The 20,434-nt window shown below is 37.7% G+C and overlaps 2 protein-coding genes across 2 annotated transcripts; both read right to left on the reverse strand.

Annotated features, from left to right (window-relative positions):
- Positions 1-255: 255 nt before the first annotated feature.
- LOC135073951 (ankyrin repeat and MYND domain-containing protein 1-like) lies at positions 256-5,647 on the reverse strand. The gene is made up of 15 exons (XM_063968222.1): positions 5,299-5,647; positions 4,625-4,798; positions 4,165-4,374; positions 3,840-4,046; positions 3,534-3,736; positions 3,347-3,467; positions 3,085-3,268; positions 2,471-3,005; positions 2,219-2,387; positions 1,931-2,149; positions 1,619-1,858; positions 1,398-1,542; positions 1,119-1,311; positions 688-1,036; positions 256-481 (listed from the first exon to the last, which is right to left on the reverse strand). The coding sequence occupies exons 1-15, from the start codon at positions 5,434-5,436 to the stop codon at positions 272-274; spliced, it is 3,297 nt and encodes a 1,098-aa protein (XP_063824292.1). The 5' UTR covers positions 5,437-5,647; the 3' UTR covers positions 256-271.
- LOC135071540 (uncharacterized) lies at positions 5,633-19,994 on the reverse strand. Its single transcript, XM_063965346.1, has 12 exons — positions 19,821-19,994; positions 13,811-14,005; positions 11,260-13,098; positions 11,036-11,166; positions 10,743-10,956; positions 8,821-8,904; positions 8,191-8,247; positions 7,714-7,851; positions 7,144-7,361; positions 6,417-6,584; positions 6,069-6,218; positions 5,633-5,869 (listed from the first exon to the last, which is right to left on the reverse strand). The coding sequence occupies exons 2-12, from the start codon at positions 13,995-13,997 to the stop codon at positions 5,813-5,815; spliced, it is 3,243 nt and encodes a 1,080-aa protein (XP_063821416.1). The 5' UTR covers positions 13,998-14,005; positions 19,821-19,994; the 3' UTR covers positions 5,633-5,812.
- Positions 19,995-20,434: the final 440 nt, after the last annotated feature.

The following is a 20,434-nucleotide window of genomic DNA, read 5'->3' on the forward strand; positions in this document are numbered from 1 at the left end:
AGATGTCTGCGTAAGGTGAGCGCGAGGTCTCAAGTTTTCTCGTTGGTGGTGTGTTACAATAGTTTTGTTAATTTAACAGCAGTGAAGAAGAATTAAGCAAAGTTAGAAGTAAAGAACTTCGTAAAAAATTGATTCACACTTCGTTTCCAGAGTTAGATTAAAAGTTAGTACCTATTATGTTTTTTTTCAGCTATTTTTATGTAATGTTTGTAGTAAAAATAGCATAGTAAATAAAAGTGCATTTGTATAGGTAACGTTTATTATTATTTATTTAAAATATATCTTGAGTTCCACTTTCCGGTGGGCTTGGGAAGTACTTATTTTTCAAATAAATACTGCAAGGGTGACAGTTAGCCCGGTCGATGTTGAGCCTCATGCAGTCGAAGGAGCAAAACGAGACGAGTTTGCATGATACACACTGAATTTTCTCTTCGATAAAGGGAAGGGCGCACTCGAAGCAAATGTTAAACTTGTCCTCATCCTGAAAAAATGCAACAATAATGTTTTAAAATGATTTTAAATTATTTAAGCTAAGTACTAAAATAAAGTTTGATAAAGTTGATATCCCCACATCTAGGTTATTACTTAGGTTCGGTAAATACTTACTAACAAAATTTTTATCATCTGCTCGACAATGTTTAATGGTCTACCACAGTAAAAAGAAGATGTTATGGTAACATTACTTACAGATCTAGGAGTTAGCTCAGGTTTTACATAAGGTCTCTTCCAAGTCATATCCACATCTGTGAGCTTGGTGGCTACCATACGTTCTTTCAAAAGGTAGTTTATATTGCACTCTATCGACGACTTTTCTTCTGCTGTCGGATGAACAGAAGGCACTATCTTTTCCAACCTGTTGTAATACTGGATTATGTAAAGCAAATGCTTTAGAATCCGGTTGTCATTGTACATCTTCCTTTTGGTTAGCTTCAGGATATCCCAAATTTCAAGACATCGCTGAGTCGTCAGCCAGAGGCCTGCGCTCTTTTTACGTTTGTGTTCTCTAATGATTATGTTCCATTGCCGGTGTTTGTATCTGTAAATGAATAAATTGTAGCTAATCTAATTTGAGAGCCAATGACGATTATAAAATAATAGAGTTCGTAAAATTGTCTTACTTATCGATAATCTCAACCAATTCTTTCATCAGTTTCGCTTGCAACCACCGCACATGCAGCAGCCTAGCGCATTCAGTCACCAAGTCGATAGCTTGCTTATAGTCGCCAACATCATCCATACCTAGTTTTCCTAGAGACTTGGTTGACAATGTCTCTTTTTTGGGTTTTTCGGCCACTTTTTTGGCATCTTTATCTACAAAAGAAAATCATCATCATTCATCATTCCAGCTTCTCGTTTCATCATTGTAGTAGCTAACTTAATGTATATTTTTTAATTACTTGGTGATGCGACAGCTGGTTTGCTCTGGGAGCTTTCCAATTCCCCGAGAGTCTTCATTGCAAACACAAATATGTTTGGATATATGTCGCTGCCATTCATACACTCTATCAGAGGGTCAGCTCCAAATAATAATAGATTTGTAAGCTGAAAAATGACTTGAACTGAATAAGAATGATTGAAAATAAAGACCGATTAAAGACCCAAAGAAAATAGAACATACTGTTTGTAATCGCTCTGATGGCACCACCGTTTTAAAAAACGGTAATGAGAACATTTTGACAAGGACCGTTTGATTCGAATCGTTTATAAGAGCATTCAGTTTTGTCGTCGGACTTCGAATAAATATGTCAAGGAGATCCATGCTCTTAGTCATCGCAATGTCAATAGGAGAACGTCCTTTGAATTGGAGAAGTGGGTTGCAGTAGTATTCAAGGAGATGTTCCAATATATTATGCCTTATCTGTAAGACATTCAGTTGATTACAGACATGCAATTACCAAATTGTTTAAATTGAAAGTAAAAGGCAATGAACCTCCTCTTCAGATTCCCCCTCCGTTTTTCTGGCCAGCACAGCGTGTAACAAGTTAGGACCACACGGTTCAGGTAGCACAGAATCCGTAGAGAAGAATTCTCCATAACGCAGTCTATGGAAAGTTGTAGCTCCGCATTCCAAAACAACTTTAATCATTTCCAGATTGTCGTATGTGAACTGACGAGATACTGCCAAATCCAAAGGAGTGTAGCCAAACGTCTGAAAATCAAGAGTTGTTTTAAATAAAAGCTAGGCTTAGCTAGGTTTCTAAAAAACTTTTTAACTTACGTCTTTGTAAACTTCGTTAATGTCCGCTCCGTGATCGACCAAATGCTTAACTAATTCTGGAGAACCTGCTATTATTGCCAAAAATAAGGCAGGTTTGGGACATCTAACCAAATTTGGATTAGCACCGTCCTCAAGTAGTTGAATAATAGTCAAACGAATATTAGCTATCCTGCGTCAGAGAAATGACAACAAGTTACTGCCTGGGATACATTATGAAGAAAAGATTAAAATTTTATTTATCTAGGTACTAACATTTCAGATTTAAGTTTTTCAATGCTGTCCACAGACGAAAATTCGTCTTTATCAGTACTCTGCCACATCATTTCTTTACTGGGTTTCATCGTATCCTTCAAAACTTTTGAGAGATTCTTTTTGGGATTTTTATCTGGTGGTTTTTTTGGATCTTCTTCACCAGCCTCAACTTCTTGAACCATATCGATGACTTCGAATAAATACGGAATAGGACTAATGCCACTTGGTCGTAAGAAAAGATCGTTTACTCTTGTCATAAATTCGTTATTAATGTTGGTGTATATTCGTTTTTCTTCAGAAAAAGATTCTTGTGACGCATGTTCTAATATTACGGGCGGTTTTGACATGGTAGTATCAGTTTTTTTTCTTACGTTCCCGAGGGCTTGCAGAGAATGGGATGACTTAACCTTCTTAGTAGCTGTTAGTGCCTTAGACACTTTGCTTGGAGTTCTAGTTAATGTTCCTCCAACTCCACCAAAGATAACGGTTTGATCCCGAGAGAAATTCCATTCAAATACCTTCTGCTCCACAGGAGCTGTAGTAACAAACGAAATGATTGAATTTTTATTGCAAATTAATTCTCATTGTAAATCTTTGAAATTTTTGTAACTTACGCGGTGCTGGTATGACAGGAGGCGGCAATAACGCTTGTACCATACCACTAAATGATATATCTTTCTGAGCACAAATAAATCGGATAAGTGCTACAGCTAGAGGCGTACAACATGAGTCATTGTAGCTGTTTACATTAGCACCAGCCTCTACTAAGAAATGAATCAATTCCGCGCGATCCCCGCACTTGAAAAGGTAAGAAAAGATCAGACAAATCATGAAATGGAAATTATAATGACCACTCATATATGTAGTTAGACTCACAGTAGCATACATAACGGCAGAGTTGCCAAGACTGTCAGCGATATCAGGGTGTATATTGCCCTGATTTACCAATTGCACAACATTTTTAGTATGTCCGAGGTAACTGGCCATCAACAAAGTCCTGGAAGATAAAAGTGATCACAAAACTGCAAAAATGAATTTTAAAGATTAATGTAATGATTAGGACCTGCAATCCAGTTCATGCTGTCCAGCTGGTTTAAACTGCTTTCGGGGACCACATAAGACTTCGGTCAAGTTGATTTCTGTTTCATCTCTTTGATAGTCGTGTGTGTAACTGTGCTTCATCATGTGAATAGTTACTTGGTTGTTGTTCCAAGCAAAGTATGTTGTGAAATTCTGTTGACTTTCTACGCTGTCATGACTAACATCCTGAAGAAATAGCACTTGTTTTAAAAATTACACTAACTAATTACCTACACGTATTACCGTGCCTACACTAAGATTCACGGTCCGTGACATATAATATACCAACTTCTTTATATTCCGGTATACTAGATACTTCTTGCAGCATATTAATCCGTCCTTTGTAATATTCGTTTTCGAAGTACTCAACATGGCAGAGTATACTAGATAGGTCCGTGCAATTTTGTGGATAAAGCTTATCCCACATATCTGCAGCAACTCTAGGATCACTTCCATATTGTTTCAGAAGATCTAACGCGCTGTTAGTTTCGCCGATCTGACAAAGAAGTAGGTCTTAGCCTGATGTGACATTCTCCTTTTTGGTATATCGGACTACCTATAAATTACATGAACTGTGTGTCTTTGGATTTAGACATTTTGAATATTCTACTAACATTTCTGTAAGTAGTGATCATCATCACTCGGTGAGGATCTACACAAGCGCGACCAGCGGCGGTGGCGTACAAATCGGGTGCTATACTTGGAGTCTCCGGTCGCCACACCAGTCGAACGAGCTGCGTACCACGCCAAAGGCCCACGTCGGCCTTTAGACACGCGTGAGATTCGATCCCTGGTCCCCATCGCATGTTGCTATGAAATAAACCCTGTACGATAAAGTAATTTTTAATTTTCAGATCATTTGCAAATAGGAATTTCTGCCTACAAGTGGCAAAACTTGATAGTTGTAATTAATTTCAAAGGCCTCCTTCCTTTTCCGGGATTAGATTTTCGGAACGATCAAAAAGCGCCAAATATTTAGGGGGATGGTTTTCTTTATAATTATGCATTAGGTACTATTTGGTTCGGTTGTGTGGTCTGTGGTTCAACTAGTTCTGTGTTTGACAATGGACTTACGGTAAAGACTCGTCCATCTGGGTACGACATGGTCCCATAACCGTGCATGCGGTTACAATGGAAGCGGCCTTCATACGTATGGTGTGCGCCCACGTCACCTCCGTGTCTCCATCTGTACTCACCAGGTCCGTGCATCACGTCCCTGGTTATGCAGCCACTGTACCATTCTAAAGACTAAGAGCAAATCACCATCATGAAAGTATGAAACACTCATCAGCACAATCACATCAATGCCTTGGGGTCCCACTCCCATGCTAAATGGACATGCGTGATGAATTCGCCTAAAGTGTAGGAAGTATCGAGTCTTTACGACAATGGTCCAATGGGATAGTTTGATACAGAAATGAGTTCCTAACTTCTACATAGTAGGAAACTCTTGTTCCCCTACTGGACAAATAAGGAAGTTATTAAAATAACTACTAATATTAGTATGACACTTCTACACTAATATTAAAATAAAGAGGAAAACTTTGTTTGTTTGTTTGGTTGTAATGAATAGGCTCAAAAACTACTGGACCGTTTTTAAAAATTCTTTCACCATCCACGAGTAACATAGTTTAGGCTAAATTTTATTTTGGAAAAAAATAGGGTTCCGTAAAATATGTAGATAATGTAGTCCATGCGCGCGAAGCCGCGGGCGGAAAGCTAGTATTTAATAAAAAAATACTTGTAACCTTCGCCCCAGTCCAATGAATGTTTCCATTGCCATTCTTCCTTTCCATTTCATCTTTGTCTCCACAATAGTATTCATCATAGGGCCAAATCTTATTAGCTTTTGTTCCTATTGACGGACAGACTGACTGCTGTTGCATCTTCGTAAAATTTGATGTACTAATTATTCAATAAATTTTCATATTAATAAATAAATTTAAATATTTACAAAACCAGCACCGTAAACTCAATCTATCAAAATCACAACGTCACTGCCAAGCTAAACTACTTAAACAGAATAAAAATCGTTTAATAAAAGAGGTTAAAGTCAAAATAAGAAAAAATAAAAAGATTATTCGGTTGGTCTAAGTTTATTTTATTTCCACGAAATCGTATTAGAATCGTTGAAATGAGTAAAAAAATATAAAGTTCAGTTACTTAGTCGAGTGGGTTTGTAAAGTAGGTACAGCTACTCCAAACGTTTTTTAAATGATTATTTTACTGATATTAGGTAGTTTATAGTAAAAATACACATTATTATAAGCAATTGCATCTCCAGCAGTTAGTCTTCGCTCTCTCGAAATAGGTATATTCCTGAAACAAAATGAAGTACTTAGTATTAAATTCGATTTAGATCGGTAAAACACAAGCTGGAATAAAATGGATGCAAGTGGCTGGGGACAAAGGTCGGCGGAAGGTTGAAGAGGAGGCTTATGTTCAAAGTCGAACCTTGAAGGCTGCTATAGATAGATAGAGATTGGGTAAAGTAAATAAAGTTTAAAAATTAACATACCAGTAAGAAAGTGGTAGCCAAAAGCAGCGCTTTGTGTTTGGGCTGTACAGCAGTATCAGGAAAGTTTAGCGTGGTGGCAAAGCTGTTTAGGTCTCGATCCCAGCCGTGGGATATCTTGCCCACTTCTCGTAGTGAATCCCCAGTCATAATCTGTGAAAATATAAAAAAAAAACATTCGTGATCTTCGGTAATCTTTAGTTGTGGAAACCTAGTTTTGTAAATGTTGTATTTCGATTTAGTTTATGTAGTACATATTACTGAGATTAAGAAATACTAATCTTATGTATTGATCGAAAAATATTTAATTTATGAATGGGAAAGTTACGAAAATTGAGAATAAATTCACACCTTAAACTCTGACAGCAACAAAGCACTCCTCTTCATGACCGCGGGCCCTTCGACCACGAACAAGACGTCGTCGTTGGCGTCCCTCACCAGGTAGAATGGAACCATCCAGGTCCATCGCTGATGGACCCGCCCTATGTAGTCTCCGGGCGGTGTGATCACTTTCATCTCCTGTGGATAATGCAAATGTTTAGAGTTTTCCTACTAAGTTTAATGTGTTTGAGGCTGGAATTATTTAACACTAGCTTTGCCCGCGGCTTCACCCGCGTGAAATTTAGTTTGTCACAGATCGTCATAAATTATAGCCTACATGTTATTTTGGGTTATAAACAATAATACTGTGAAGTTTCATCAAAATCCGTTCAGTAGTTTTTGCGTAACAAACATCCAGACATCCTGACATCCAGACATCCAAACTTTCGCATTTATAATATTAGTAGGATATAATTTCTTAGCTGTAATGTAATATGCTAACAGTAAATTAGGTGTATGTCCTTATGCCACTTATAAGAACTGGACGAGCCACATGTCATTGTCTCATTGTAGCTCTTGAATGTAGACTTGTGGAGTATGTATTTCATGGAAGGAATTTCTAATAAATACCATTTTTCTTCAGTTAGCTGATAGGTCGCATTTCGCGTCAGGTTTGTCAAGACGTGGTCTCCACTCGAGAATCCTTCAACTCCATCTTTCATCATTAATTCATAATTTTAGCTTTGTATCATTTTACCTGAAGTCTACAAGGGAAGCAGCAAGAGGCAGCTGCCAGCCGCCTCTTCAGCACCATGGCCTCCTGCCTGGTGTTGTCGTGGAGGTGCATGACGAAGGAGCGCCCCGTGCCGCAGAGGCACCTCTCAGTCTTCCAGGACACCTCGCTAGCTATGTATAGGGCTTCGCCATGGGGCACTCGCACGATGTACCGATTTTCTGACTCAATTTTCGATGTCACTGTTAAAAAGGAGCAGGTTACTTAGAAACTAAGGTAAAAGCAGTGGAGTAGTTAGTACTACTGGTAGATAAATGATGATTTTTAAGGCAAGTCTTTTCTCCGATGAGTATTTTGTTGCCCTTACTCATTGTGAGAGTATCTATTTAGTATCTTAGAAAAGAAGTGTAGTAACGTATAGCTCTTGTTCATGCCGTGTTTAAACGATCACTCATTTGTAAGAACAACAGTAACTTTATAAGTGGATATATAATATAGATTAGAATCCAAGGCGAATAAGAACCACTGATATTCTCATGCGTTTTTACGAGTTATCAAAAGTTTATGTTGAAAAACCAGAGGTAGCCTACTAACGGTCATCAAGTTCGATAGTCTGTTGGACGAGAAGTCGGGAGACTCCGATGAGGAAGTCCAGGCCGTGCGTCGGGATGAACTGGCCCCGAGGGTTGGAGTGCCAGTCCACAGTGGTGACGGGGAGTTCCGCACGGCTGCCTGAAATGTAGAGATGACAATCATGATTTTTTAACATCGACATAGGGACCTAACACACTTGTCAACCTGGAAACGGATCGTAACCGTATCAACTCGAGGCGGTCAGTATTCTTTGTATGAAACTCCGTATGCAATGTACACTTATCCGCACCGTAACGTAAGCGCCTCACATCGCAGCGAAAAGCGATACGGTGTTGATCCCTTTCCAGGTTGGTAAGTTGCTATGACTTTAATAAACCTATGTAACTTCTATAAAAAGGAAATTAGATTTGCCATTGAACTACTGAAGTTCCTGGCCCATGAACTTACTGAAATTTATGTATAAATCAAACCACTCACCATGGACTTGTGGTTGGACGCTGATGACTAGATCCGGTCTTACGTTAGTTCCATCATCTGTAAAACAAAGTTTGCTGGTTGTCAAAGTTATATTAAACGTTATCTAACTTTATAAGCCTTGTTGAATAAGTTGTAAGTAATAGTAGATCATTCTGTCTCCTCCTTTCAAAGTTGCTGTGCGCTTACTGGGCCATGCCATAATATTGTGTAACTTTCTTTCTTTTCCCTTAGCATCCTCTACTATTTAGCATTATTTAAAAGAAATGATTTATTTTGTATTTTAAAGGTCTCAAGGTAAAGTTCGGCCACAAAAGGGCCTGTGGTGTTAATAATCAGGTGATCCGTCTGCTCGTTTGACTCCTGTCACATAAAAAAAAATTGGTTGCTATATTATTAAACTTCATTTCAATATTAGTTCAACTGTTGCTGGCATTACTAAAATAACCTACAATACCTACTTCTATTACTAGGTAGTCTACAGTAGATAAATATCGAACAATGCATAAAATAATTACACTTTATGACGACAGTGATGCAAACAACATGTTATTGCTATAATCTGTCGATTGTGTAGTGACTGTTCATATAATTATTTATCAACATAAACATTTTCAGGTGGAGCACACTTACCGTTCGTTGCAGTTGGGTTGTCAAGGCCTTTGTTCTCTGGGCTATTGACTCTATTTGCAGTAGTTTCCATTACTTTAAGTACAACTCACGCACTTTTATATTATTCTTTGCAAATAATATTTGTATAGATGTTCTTTGTTGACGATATGTTACGACACTGCATTATCGATGTCCGCTCGCCGGCTTATCTAGTTATCAATGAGATAAATCTCAACGATTATTATTTGGTACACGTCGGTTTTATACACTACATCGTGTTTTTAATTAGAATCACTAAACACTGTATCGTGATCGATAATTTTTAGGGGTTTTCGTTTATTTTTTCAAAAAAATTGTATTGAATATAATTAACGGAATTAAGTATACCCCATAGATTTTAGATTAGTAAGTTATACAATCAGCTCTACCATACGAGGTAATCTATGATGACTAAGTACCAGAAACAAAGTTGGTAATTTTATAACGCTGTTTAGATAAAGGAAAGTCAGGGTAAATAAAACAAAATCTATTGAAAACCATTTATATTCGTGTGTTAAGTACTTGAACATTTTACGAATAAAGTGATAACATTCAAGTTGTTTAAAATGACCGGCAATACCGCCGTATAGCGTTATTAATAAATTACATCCATTAAGTCCTACCTACCTACAATCTTTGAGATATTTGTGTAACAATTAGGGTAAATGTCGATATACTCGTACAGTGGACTGGTTCGGGAGGGTGGACGAGCGAGCGTGCCAAACTGGGAGTAGAGGTCCGGAAGACATAGTGGCGTCACCGCCCAAGGTACACGAGTCGAGACCCAACAAGAACGGGTCAGGTGTAAACAAAAATATTAATTTATTGTCCTAGTAAAGTCTAAAAGTGCAGCACTAGTGCTAAGTCGCTTTGTATCAATAAAAAGGCATGACTTTGTGTGGACCGACAACCATCTTCAGAAACAGATCAGACAAAGCACGCGATTTTCCTCCTGCTTCACATCACCACCGCCATTCATTACAAATTTAGTATCTATCGTAATTAAAAGAATAAGAAAATATAGACATTGATTATCTAGTACGTAAATGAGTACAATTTTATTAAGATAACATTTAAATTTTGAATTTATACTTCGCCTCCACATTAAAAACTCCCATTTATAATATCCATGTATTAAATTTGAAATTACATTTAGTAAGTACACAATTAATATATGGTAATTCCAATCCTTACACCAATAGGTACACTTAAATACATAAATACTTAACAACGATAAAATTACCATCTCCAATACATTGTTAAACAGCACAATTCATTTGAAAATCCTCAACATCTAGTCCCGTTTCGAGCCCTAAAATACCGAATAAATGAACTATCAGAAAAACCGCAAAAATATATCTAGCAAAATGTTCGTACAACGTTCTATACAATAATATTAAAATGACATTTAACAATGAAAGCGTAGCAGTATAGCGCTAAAAACACGCCAGCGATATAATAACTATGTTTTGATACCAACATTGTGATGCCTGCCTGTATATTCATACGCGTCTATGGCTGGTTAGACTCGTACGAATATGACGACGTTCCTAGACTAATATGGTGAAATGAGATCCATTGAGACGTGAACAGCTGTATTTTGAATGAGGGACGAAAAAGTCCCACTTTCGATTGTCAACGCCCGTGTTGGAACGTGATCCTCAGAGCAAGATTTCTTTATACGAATGTGCCATACTGGTAAGATTTCGGAGAATTTGAATGTTTCGAATTTTGCAAAAGAAAGATGTGTAACCAATGAGGAAACCCAAACAAGAAGTTTTCTTTTAAATGTCAAAAAGGTTCAAATAATCCCAGAGACCGTACCAGCAAATCCACATCGGGATAGAGCCCTTTGCGTTAGTTTGGGTTCGTTCCGGTGAAAGTTGTAGTGGTTTATCGTTGAAGGGCGCGTTGCCAGCCGAGGTTCAGTTTGAGGGTAGCGGGCAGGCAGGGACTGGCTTCGCATTCTCCATCCAGCTCGTCTGCCAGGTGGTCGTGGAGCTCCCTCAAAGCCATCAGGGCTGAGCGGGCGGCTCGTTGGCAACTCATATCTCCATCGCAAGAAGTGTCAGCTTCAGATAGGAATACCAAGTCGCATGTCGTCGGTGGAGCCTCGCCCTGTAAAGTTTATAATTAAAATATAAGATAAAATTTTGCTGTTAACTTTTAGTTATAGAATAGTGAGTAAGTTACGTACACAAAGGTAGCAGATTTGATGCAAGCTGCAGAGGGGTAAGAACAGCTGCCCGCGGTCCCCAGCCAGTAGATCAACTCCACGGCATCGTTGTATAATTTTAGCGAGTACAGGGCAAGAACCAGTAGCACCAACTGAAATCAAAATTATACCGTTAATTTTTCATTTCCATTTAGAATCACCGCAATTAAATAGCATTAATATGGAAATGTTGTTCATTTAGGTACCTGTTGATAATACAGGAGAACGATGTCTTCCACTGCCACCCATGTATCCTTCAGAGAACTGCTCCTCGATCTTGCCATTGAGATAATGTCCTGCTCCCTGTTCATCCTCAAAATCATCATTCCTATCATTGTTGAATACGGGGATGTCATTATTATTGATTTCCACCTTTTCTTTCTTCACGGCTACTCGTTTAGCTTTTGCTTCATCCGTCGGCATGGGTGAAGGTGACATTTGAGTTTCTGATTTTTGAGTTTGAAGACTCTGCTTGAACTCTTTCAAAGCTTTCCTCATCTTTTCCAAACTGTAGGCCGCAGCCAATCGGGAAAGTAGCTGTTCTTTCATTTCTTGTTCTTCTTTGGAATCTAATTCTTCGCCCACGTTAGAGTAATGTAGTGCTTCATCTACAATCAAACCCTCCATTGTCTTCAATTTCCTATCAATATTGTCCAATTTGGCATCATTGTCTGTAGCTGTGTTTCGTTTCTCATCGTTTTGATGTGACATTGGTAGTGTTTTAGCAATTTGAGATTCACTTTCGCCGTTTGGGTTAGCTTGAACATAATTCCGTTTGACGTTGCTGTGTTTACGGAAGCTATTCAAAGGATATATTACTTCCTTGTTAAAAGTGTCAAAATATTGTTTGTTGAGTCTATCCTTTGTAAGATCGTTAACAAATGACACTGCTGGGTTTTTAGAACGTTTATCAATACCAAAATAATCTGACCAGTCGATGGACTTTTTCTTAATATTTATGGGTCGTTCACTTTCTCCGTGCTCATGTTCATGTTCATGATCAACATCTTTTTCTTTGCCGATCATACCTGGGTGGTGAACGTTGTGACCATGGTGCTCGTGGCTTTCATCATCAGTTATTGAAGTGTTGTTTTCATGAGTAAGATTCTTATGCGATAAGACGGCTACTTTTGGTGGCTTTGTTTCGTGGGGACTTTCTTCGTGATCACTGCTCCGTTTGACTGGAGTTTTAATGATTTCAATATCAGCTCCACCAAATATTTTTGATAAATCCTTTATGATTCTTGGATCAGTACCGGAACTGCTTCTGAAAGTTTTAGTTGTTTGATGTTTATTTTGATCCAATGCAAACCTTTTCTTTTGCATTCCAAAGTTATACGGTCCACTGCTACGTTTGGAGACTGGGAATCTCTTTTCAACATTATCGTATGAATATTGATCATCGTCACCAATCTCAGAAAAATTTTCATCATCTAGAGGTTGAAAAGCGATTGCATACTCTTCACGAAGATCATCCTTATCATCATCGTTGACTTCATAAGCGTTGTAGGTAGGATCATTCAGTATGTCACCATGTTTTCGTCCGGAATCGTAGTCAGGTGAGGCAGGTCGTTCAATGTCAGGGTCTGAACTACGCTTCCTCTTAAAGGCAATCGGTCCCCAATTTTCTGGGTACCGCTTCTTGACAATTTTCTCTTTATACAGCTTAACCACTCCTTGTGGGGCAGTTTCCTGAACGCTGTTAGCGTGAGCCTTGTTGTATTTGTATTTGGACCAAAGCTGCCCTAAGAGCAAAGCGTATTCAGCATCATTCTCAGCTCGGTTTTGAAGTTCCTTTTTTTCTTCAGCCTCATTTTTGTCCATAAATAGGTCTCGTAAGCGTTCATTGTCCGAGTGATGGGTCCTTTCACGGAATGCAGATTCTTTTTTGGGAGCAGAATTTTCGCTGTCGTGCAAGTTTTTCTTCTTGATAACTTTGTATTCGTATGCTTCAGGCGCCCGTTCGTCGTAGTCGAGAAGCTTTATGATATACTTGGCATTTGGTTCGTCTTCAACATCTTCAACCTCAACCGGGTAGTCTATATCTGAAAACAAAATATTTAAATTTTATGTATTTGACATTAGTTAAGAATTTCTGTATTAAATTAACGACATGACATCACATTATGCATAATATTCGATAACAGAGAAAATAGTCACGTGTGGACGAGACCGTAATAAAGTGTCACTCCAGGTGAAGTGGGTCAGCGCTTGCGATTAAATCATGCATGCAATAATAAACACAATTTTACACCTGCCCTTGTCCCAGTGTTTTATTTTTATAGACATCAAAATGTCTAACCCTTTGATATGGGCCGGATTAACTATAAAATCTGTCTTTTTGTCAGAATTTCAACGAATAGTTAAATATGTAGGTATTACCATATTCCTTTATGGCATTAAGAATCGTTGCAAATGTCAAGATGGGAATGGGACTCCAAACGCCATCAAACATAAAAGCACTGCTAAGTTAAAGTCACCTAACGAGTTTAGGGCAAAAAAGCTTAATGTAGACGGACCCCAACCAAGTATATCTAACACTCGTATTCACAAACGATCCTTGCTTAAGTGAAATCAACGCTATGCGAAGTCGAACGCTTGAATAGAGCTCTATGATTGGTTCGTGTGTGTAACTCCGCCACTCAAGTATTGTCTATATGAATAGGTTTTTGGGGCCTTTTGCGTCTTCATAGTAATGTTTGTGAATACGGGTAAATCTGTCGACCTAATGTTAAACTATTCAAGCCTAAAGCGTACCTGGATATCCTTGCGGTGGCACAAACTCATACAGCTGGTCGTAATCCGGCTGCGGCGCTAGAGGTCCATGCATGCGGCCGCGCTGCCTGCGCTGCAGCGCTTCAAGCGCCCCGCGCAGCGACGACCCGCCGCGGTCGGCGCTCGCGCACGCCAGGCACGCGGCTACTAGCAGCCACGTTACACTCATTGTTGACGCTAAAAATGGGAGGAACTGACTGTAAAGACCACTTAGGCTGGGTTGCACTATCTTACTTTAGCTATGACAAAGTCAAAAATCTGTCAAACTCCATACAAAAAACACCGGATATCGTTATACTCGTAGTTACGGTCAAAGTTAGGTTGGTGCAACTCGGCCTTAAACTATTATCGCAATCGAATGTGAAAAGATATCATAGACTACGACAAAATAATGTTCAATGAGCCTCAATGAGCTTTTAAAAAGTTTGACTTTTTTGAAATGCCTATCATAAAATAGGCTGTTAGGTTAGGCTATTTACTTAAAGTACATTTTAATACAATAAAAAGTTTTTCAGTTATGTTTCTGTTACGTACATTCTATTTACTTTAATTTAATATCCCATTTCGTGGAACAAATAAACATGTAGGAACCGAGAAAAAACTGAGCTTCAAATTCAGATTCCCACCGGAAAGTTGTGAGACGGATTGCCTTTTTCGTTACGATATATCCCGTATTCATTTTCCCGCGACCCAAAACACATTAGGCTATAAGTAAATTTTCACCGAAGTGAAAATCGAGTTAACTGTGCCTCGCGCTCGCTGCACTAACCTGATTTCAGAGGTCCTATTAGCAAAACGATTTAGACGCATCAGGCTCTATCTATCTCTATCACTTCCACGTTGTCTAGTAGACGTGAAAGAGAAGGAAGGCAGCGAATCGAGCTCGTCATTTGAGGTAGACCTCCAGATGGGAAAACCGTGTTACAGTTTATCAACGTTTAGCTGGACGACATCATTTTGATTAGAGTTACGGAACCATTTTGGTTGCGTCCGATTGATGCCTCACTAATAGAGCTTAATGACGTAAATACGACTAGCCAGGAAAGTCTCATCGACGATTTTAGTGATTTGAATTTAAATACGGGCACCCCTACTTACAATTAATATGTTAAACTCACAAATTGTGTGAAATAAAATGTTGCAACGATTCATGACATACTCTACTCTATTATAGAGCAGTAACAAACTAAAGTACAAAAGCTTCTTCTAAAGCTTCTTGTCAAGATGGAGGGTAACTTTCCTACATACAATGTATGAAACACTTAGTAAGGTTTTATTTGTAGTACCAAGTTTATTAGGTTCTTAACATGTCCAGTGTTAGAAGGGCATTAAAGAACAGCCTTGTAATTAACGACAAACGTTTCAGCGTTTCAGCACAATATCGCAAGTAACACGGCACGTCAATGTATATGAAAAAGGTGACGTAGCAAAATGTATTGCGACGTTGCACGGCATCGCTTACCATTATTGCCTATTCGCGGAATTTTTGGGTACCCCTAGTGGATACGACATTTTACCCCAAAGCTCTATTTCATATAGAAAAGTTTTGTTTCATATAGAAAATCAAAATGGATCTTTCAAAAATGCCGGAAATATCGCAAACATCGGAAATACAGCGTCCGTCTTCAAAGGAAATAGTCCCCATTCATCTGAAAATTGTAATTTACGTTTGTATCTGACCAGAAAATACGGGATTTTACAGGACATAAATCTCCGTCTATTCATCGTGAACAGTACGAAATGTAAATTAAATAATGTTAGAAAATGCCTTACATACCTAAAAAAGGGATTTATGAAATTAATTCACTTTATTCAGTGCAGTGGGTATATTTTAACACGAAATCTAATCATGACAAAACGATGCGTTACACTAAGCGAACTTGTCGTGATTTAATTTAAAAGTCTACACACCAAGCCCGTCGACAGCTCAGCGGTTTGGTGTCAGCGGCTTTATTTCAAAAGACTTTTTTTTTGGGATGGTCTGTTCTTTTAAAAGATTATGTCGATGACTTGTACTTTTTATGACTTGAGAACATTTCTAAAGACGACGACTTATGTCAAAGGTTTAGTGTGTAGACGGCGTCATAAAGTCAAAAGTCTGCAATATAAAAGTAAAATAAAACTATAAGTATTCAAAGATTTATGTTATTAACCCATCCCTTTGTTTGCGGTAACCCTCGATGCCGATAGTAAAGCTTTTGCGGCACCAAAATGAGCTTTTTATCGGCTGAAGTGACCTTAAGTGACTTTCCAAATATTTTCTTAAACATAATCGATGTTAGCTGTTTGTATCAACTATTTACTGTTTTGGTTATTTATAAATTAAGTCCATGGCTTCACTCTTTAGAATTATTATTTTGGTACCTACCTCTTTATATTGTGTACCTACCTACATACCTGTAAATAGGAAGGCATCCTGTGCCTCCCTCAAACAAAGTATAAAAATGAATTTTCATATAGCTAACATGACAATTGATGGGTTTCCCAATAAAAATACAAATATTCATCTCCATATTTCACCCTCTTCAATATTTATTTTAGGTACCGACAAAAAATCTGACACAAACATTCGTTTCAGCTTCAAATTGATTCAGCGGATTTGGCGATAAACGTTACATAAAGAGAAACGAAAATTTAATCAAGTATACTTAATTTTGTATTTTTAGTTACTGTCCCCGATTCTAACAGAAGATACCTAGGTACTGTGGATCAAAAGGTACTTACCTACCTCATATTTGCGCCTAATAATTCATCAAAGCAACCAGATTTCTCGGCGTCCATTAAAATTAATCACTTTCAAAATTATGAATCCCTACTTGACTTTTGAGCTGCTTTCGTATCTAATTATTTTAATGACTTTGTATTCCCAAAGCTTTAGGTTTAATTTTTTCTCTTTGACATTACACAACACATAATTAATTAACATTTTGCGAGATCCTGACAATGAATACGACATAAGTAATGAAGGCAAATGATTTTATTCAGGTACTACTCGTAGCTTTCCACCCGCGGCTTCGCCTGCGTGAAAAAGGGCTGTTTTTAGGGGTTTCCTGGAAATTATTTGATTTTTTTCTCGCCGTTAAAACCATGCTTAGACTTCAACGAACATTAAAAAAAAATTGGTAAAATTAGTTCAGGCGTTGTTGAGTTATGCGCTTACCAACACATTTTGCGATTATAGATAACGGCACACACACATGCTCATTACTAGCACGAAAGCATGCCACTATTGAGCAATTGCTTTTAGTAGCAGGAGTGTCGAAACATTGCCATAAGCATGCTTATTATTGAGTGACATGAGTTGTTCGAGCACGCTTGTTTTGAGCACGCTAATAAGCATGTCATTTTATGAGCATGTGTAAATTTTATTTCAGCGGAAACTATCTTTATCTGTATAGTAAGGATGAAGCTACTATCGTATTATCGGAGCTACTCTAGATTATGAGCGGACCATAAAATCGTTTAACGCGAAATCCCAAGGAGCCTACCCGCAATACAGGGTCTTTTGGACTTCGTACTATATGCATAAAATAATGTACACGCGTATGATAGAATGCGACTTGCTTTAATATTAATAATATTTTCGTCTATTAAGATTAAGTTTATTGGTTTTTTGTATGACTCTAACTTACTCCAAGAATTTTGAGCACTAACTGGAATTAAGTTAAAAATAGTTAGGTAATTAAAAACAAAAAGTTAAACTTCGTCAAAACGAAAAAAACAGATTGACGTTTCAAAGTTGTCTACACAAAAGATAGTCCGTTCTCCGGGAAATGTAAGCCTATTGAAATATTCAAACTCTTGTACCCATGCCTATTCAAAAGTTCCGGTTTACCCTGAAAAGGGATAGATATTGATATATTAATTAATATTTGATAAACCATCATAAACCGAACCCTTTAGAAATTTCCTCCCGTTGTTTCAAATAAAATCATTGTTATTCGCTACTCCAAGTAGGTACTAATAAAACGTGTAATAAACCACACCCATGAAAGAAATGCTCCTGAAATGAGGTTGTAAAAGACGATGGCGCCTTAATATCGGCTTAATAAAGAGCCAGGACGTGAGACAACGCCGTAATTGTAACAAACTATATAAAACTCCCCTTTCGGGCTGAAAGAAAAAGTCTTGTTGCTTTAGAGCCCATCTCGTAACTCTTAAAAAGCAATCTACGAAAAATGTAGAGCTACTTAATTTTTATTTCGTAAGTTACTGCAATGACTGCCTGTGGATAATACTCTGTTCATTTTTATTATTTGAGAGCTTTTTTAACATTGAAGAAGCTTTTGAAGAAGCGAATTTTCGGACAGTTCATGTTTATTCTGTAACCTATTATTGGTACCGTTTGAAAGAGCTCGTGAAGCACTTTCAGGATCAATAACTAGTTTTTGGATATCTTGTATATGTATAGTTTAGAAATAATCGAGTGAGATCACTTATCGTTTCCACCCTGTATAAGGCTGGGTTGGACCATTTTACTTTGACTTTAATAAACATCAAAAATCTGTTAAACGCCCTACAATATACACCGGTTATCTACATATAACGATAACCGGTTACGGTTAAAGCTTAGGTGGTGCAACTCAGCCTAAGTACTAAACAGATGTAACTAACTGTAGTCTCGCCACATCTACAAATATTAAAAATATCTATGACACTGTTTAGCTAATGAATAGTTGCTTTATTAATGTCTGTTAAAATATTGACTTCACTGTGAGAGGAGTGAGGAGTGAGGACAAAAGAGTGTTTCGATTCCTAAAACGAGTGTTCTGATTAATTCCAAGTGAAGTCATGGTTTGAGTGTGAATATTTAAACTTTTAAGTTTGTAGTTTAGTATCATCACTTTTGCGTTTGTTTAGCAACAATTATTGTTTAGCCTACAATCTCAACTTAGCAGTTGAGATTGCAGGCTAGAATCAATATGATTATACAAAAAATATAAGGGTGCTTTGTAGAGGACATCAAGTCATGATAAGTGTAAGGAGAAGTTAGTTTACTACAAGTATACCTACTTGCAAGTAAATTTCAAATGTAAGTAAGTTAAACACCCGTTGAACACCTGTTGAAATTGTCATTTACTAGTATGGAAATGTAATTTTAAACCATTGTTTAAGTTTAAATTTTTTTTTTGTAAGGCCAAGAAATTTTAATGTAACGTGTTGTCCATCTGGTAATCAGTCACTCCCATTAGTTGTATTGATCTCATGGTATCTCTTCTTTGGAGAAGATTAGATTCTCTATTGGTAGAGATAGAAGTAAATCCAGTTCTCAGCTAATAGATAGAAACGAATTGAGTTAACTAATTGCAGCTTTGAATCAAGATGTTTAAGTTCGTTTCTCTCATTTCGTTAAATTCATTTTCCTAAAGAAACAAGCTTCTAATCCAATTTATACTTAAATCCAACCGTCAGAATCGTCTGGTCAGCTGTTCATTTCCCATTAAAGCACAACCTAATTAACTTTAATGGAGTCATTACCTCGCTTTACGGCAAACCAGGGCTGAAAGCAGTTTAGGTTCTGATTTTTCTATCAGAAACGTTTCCAAGAACGTTACAATTAATCTGAATACATATAAGCCTACGAAATCCAAATAAGGAAACCTCTTAGCCCTTTAATCAAGTTACAAACACAAGCACGCAATTAAGCTCGAACCACAAATAAATTGTTTTACACACGTAAAGGCCTCTTGTGGAAAACCCGAAATTGTCGTTCGAGAAATAACAAATGACTGCCTTTCCAGAAAAAAACAAATGACTGAATCTGTCTGCCGCGTTACTTCCAAGAGTTCGAAAGAACGAACTGATTCGCACATAGATTTAATTTCTTTGCTCCGATGCATTCAATTAACGACATCGTAATATCGATTTTATTATCTTGTCTTTTTTTCATGGGCATATAGTTTTTCAGCATTCGTTACGTCTTTATTGCTTATTAAACAGCAATTTATAAGACTTATAGCATATTATAGGGTAATAAATAAAAAAATCTTACCTTAAAACATTTAGTACGACACAACAAAACACACCGGGGAGGGTCGGCCGTCAAGCAATGGCCAGGACAGGAAAACAACTGGGCATACAGGCTGAAACGTGCGCGAAACACAATGCGCAGTGTACCAGGGTTCCAGGGTTCCACAGTACAGTGCCAGCTACGGAACCTGACTTATGAATGATATGGCTGCCTTTGAAAGGTATTCGCTCGGGGTGAGGAGCGCGGGCGGGTTATATAACCGCCCGATCGATATGCAGGGCGGGCGGAGCGTAGGCCGCGTCCATGCTAGCCTGGTGTTTTTTTATTGCACAGCCATGTGGTAAAGGCTATTTTATGGAATCAGTTCGATTTACGATGCAGATAGTAGATTGAATTGCGAATAGTTTTCCGCTCACATTGTATTGCAATGTTAGGTGAGATGTGATCCCTTTTATTAGCTCGTGCTTAAGTGCGTACTGTGTGAAAGCACAGAACTTGCACATAATTTTATGTGAGCTACCATGATATTAATTTATGTTTTTCACGACTGAGTTCATAAAAACAAACGCCTATATCATAAAAATATCGTAGGTATAAATAAATTCCAATATAAATGAATTTCAATTATTAACTTT

Source organism: Ostrinia nubilalis, chromosome 1, assembly GCF_963855985.1.
Source record: "Ostrinia nubilalis chromosome 1, ilOstNubi1.1, whole genome shotgun sequence".
Taxonomy (NCBI): Eukaryota; Metazoa; Arthropoda; class Insecta; order Lepidoptera; family Crambidae; genus Ostrinia; species Ostrinia nubilalis.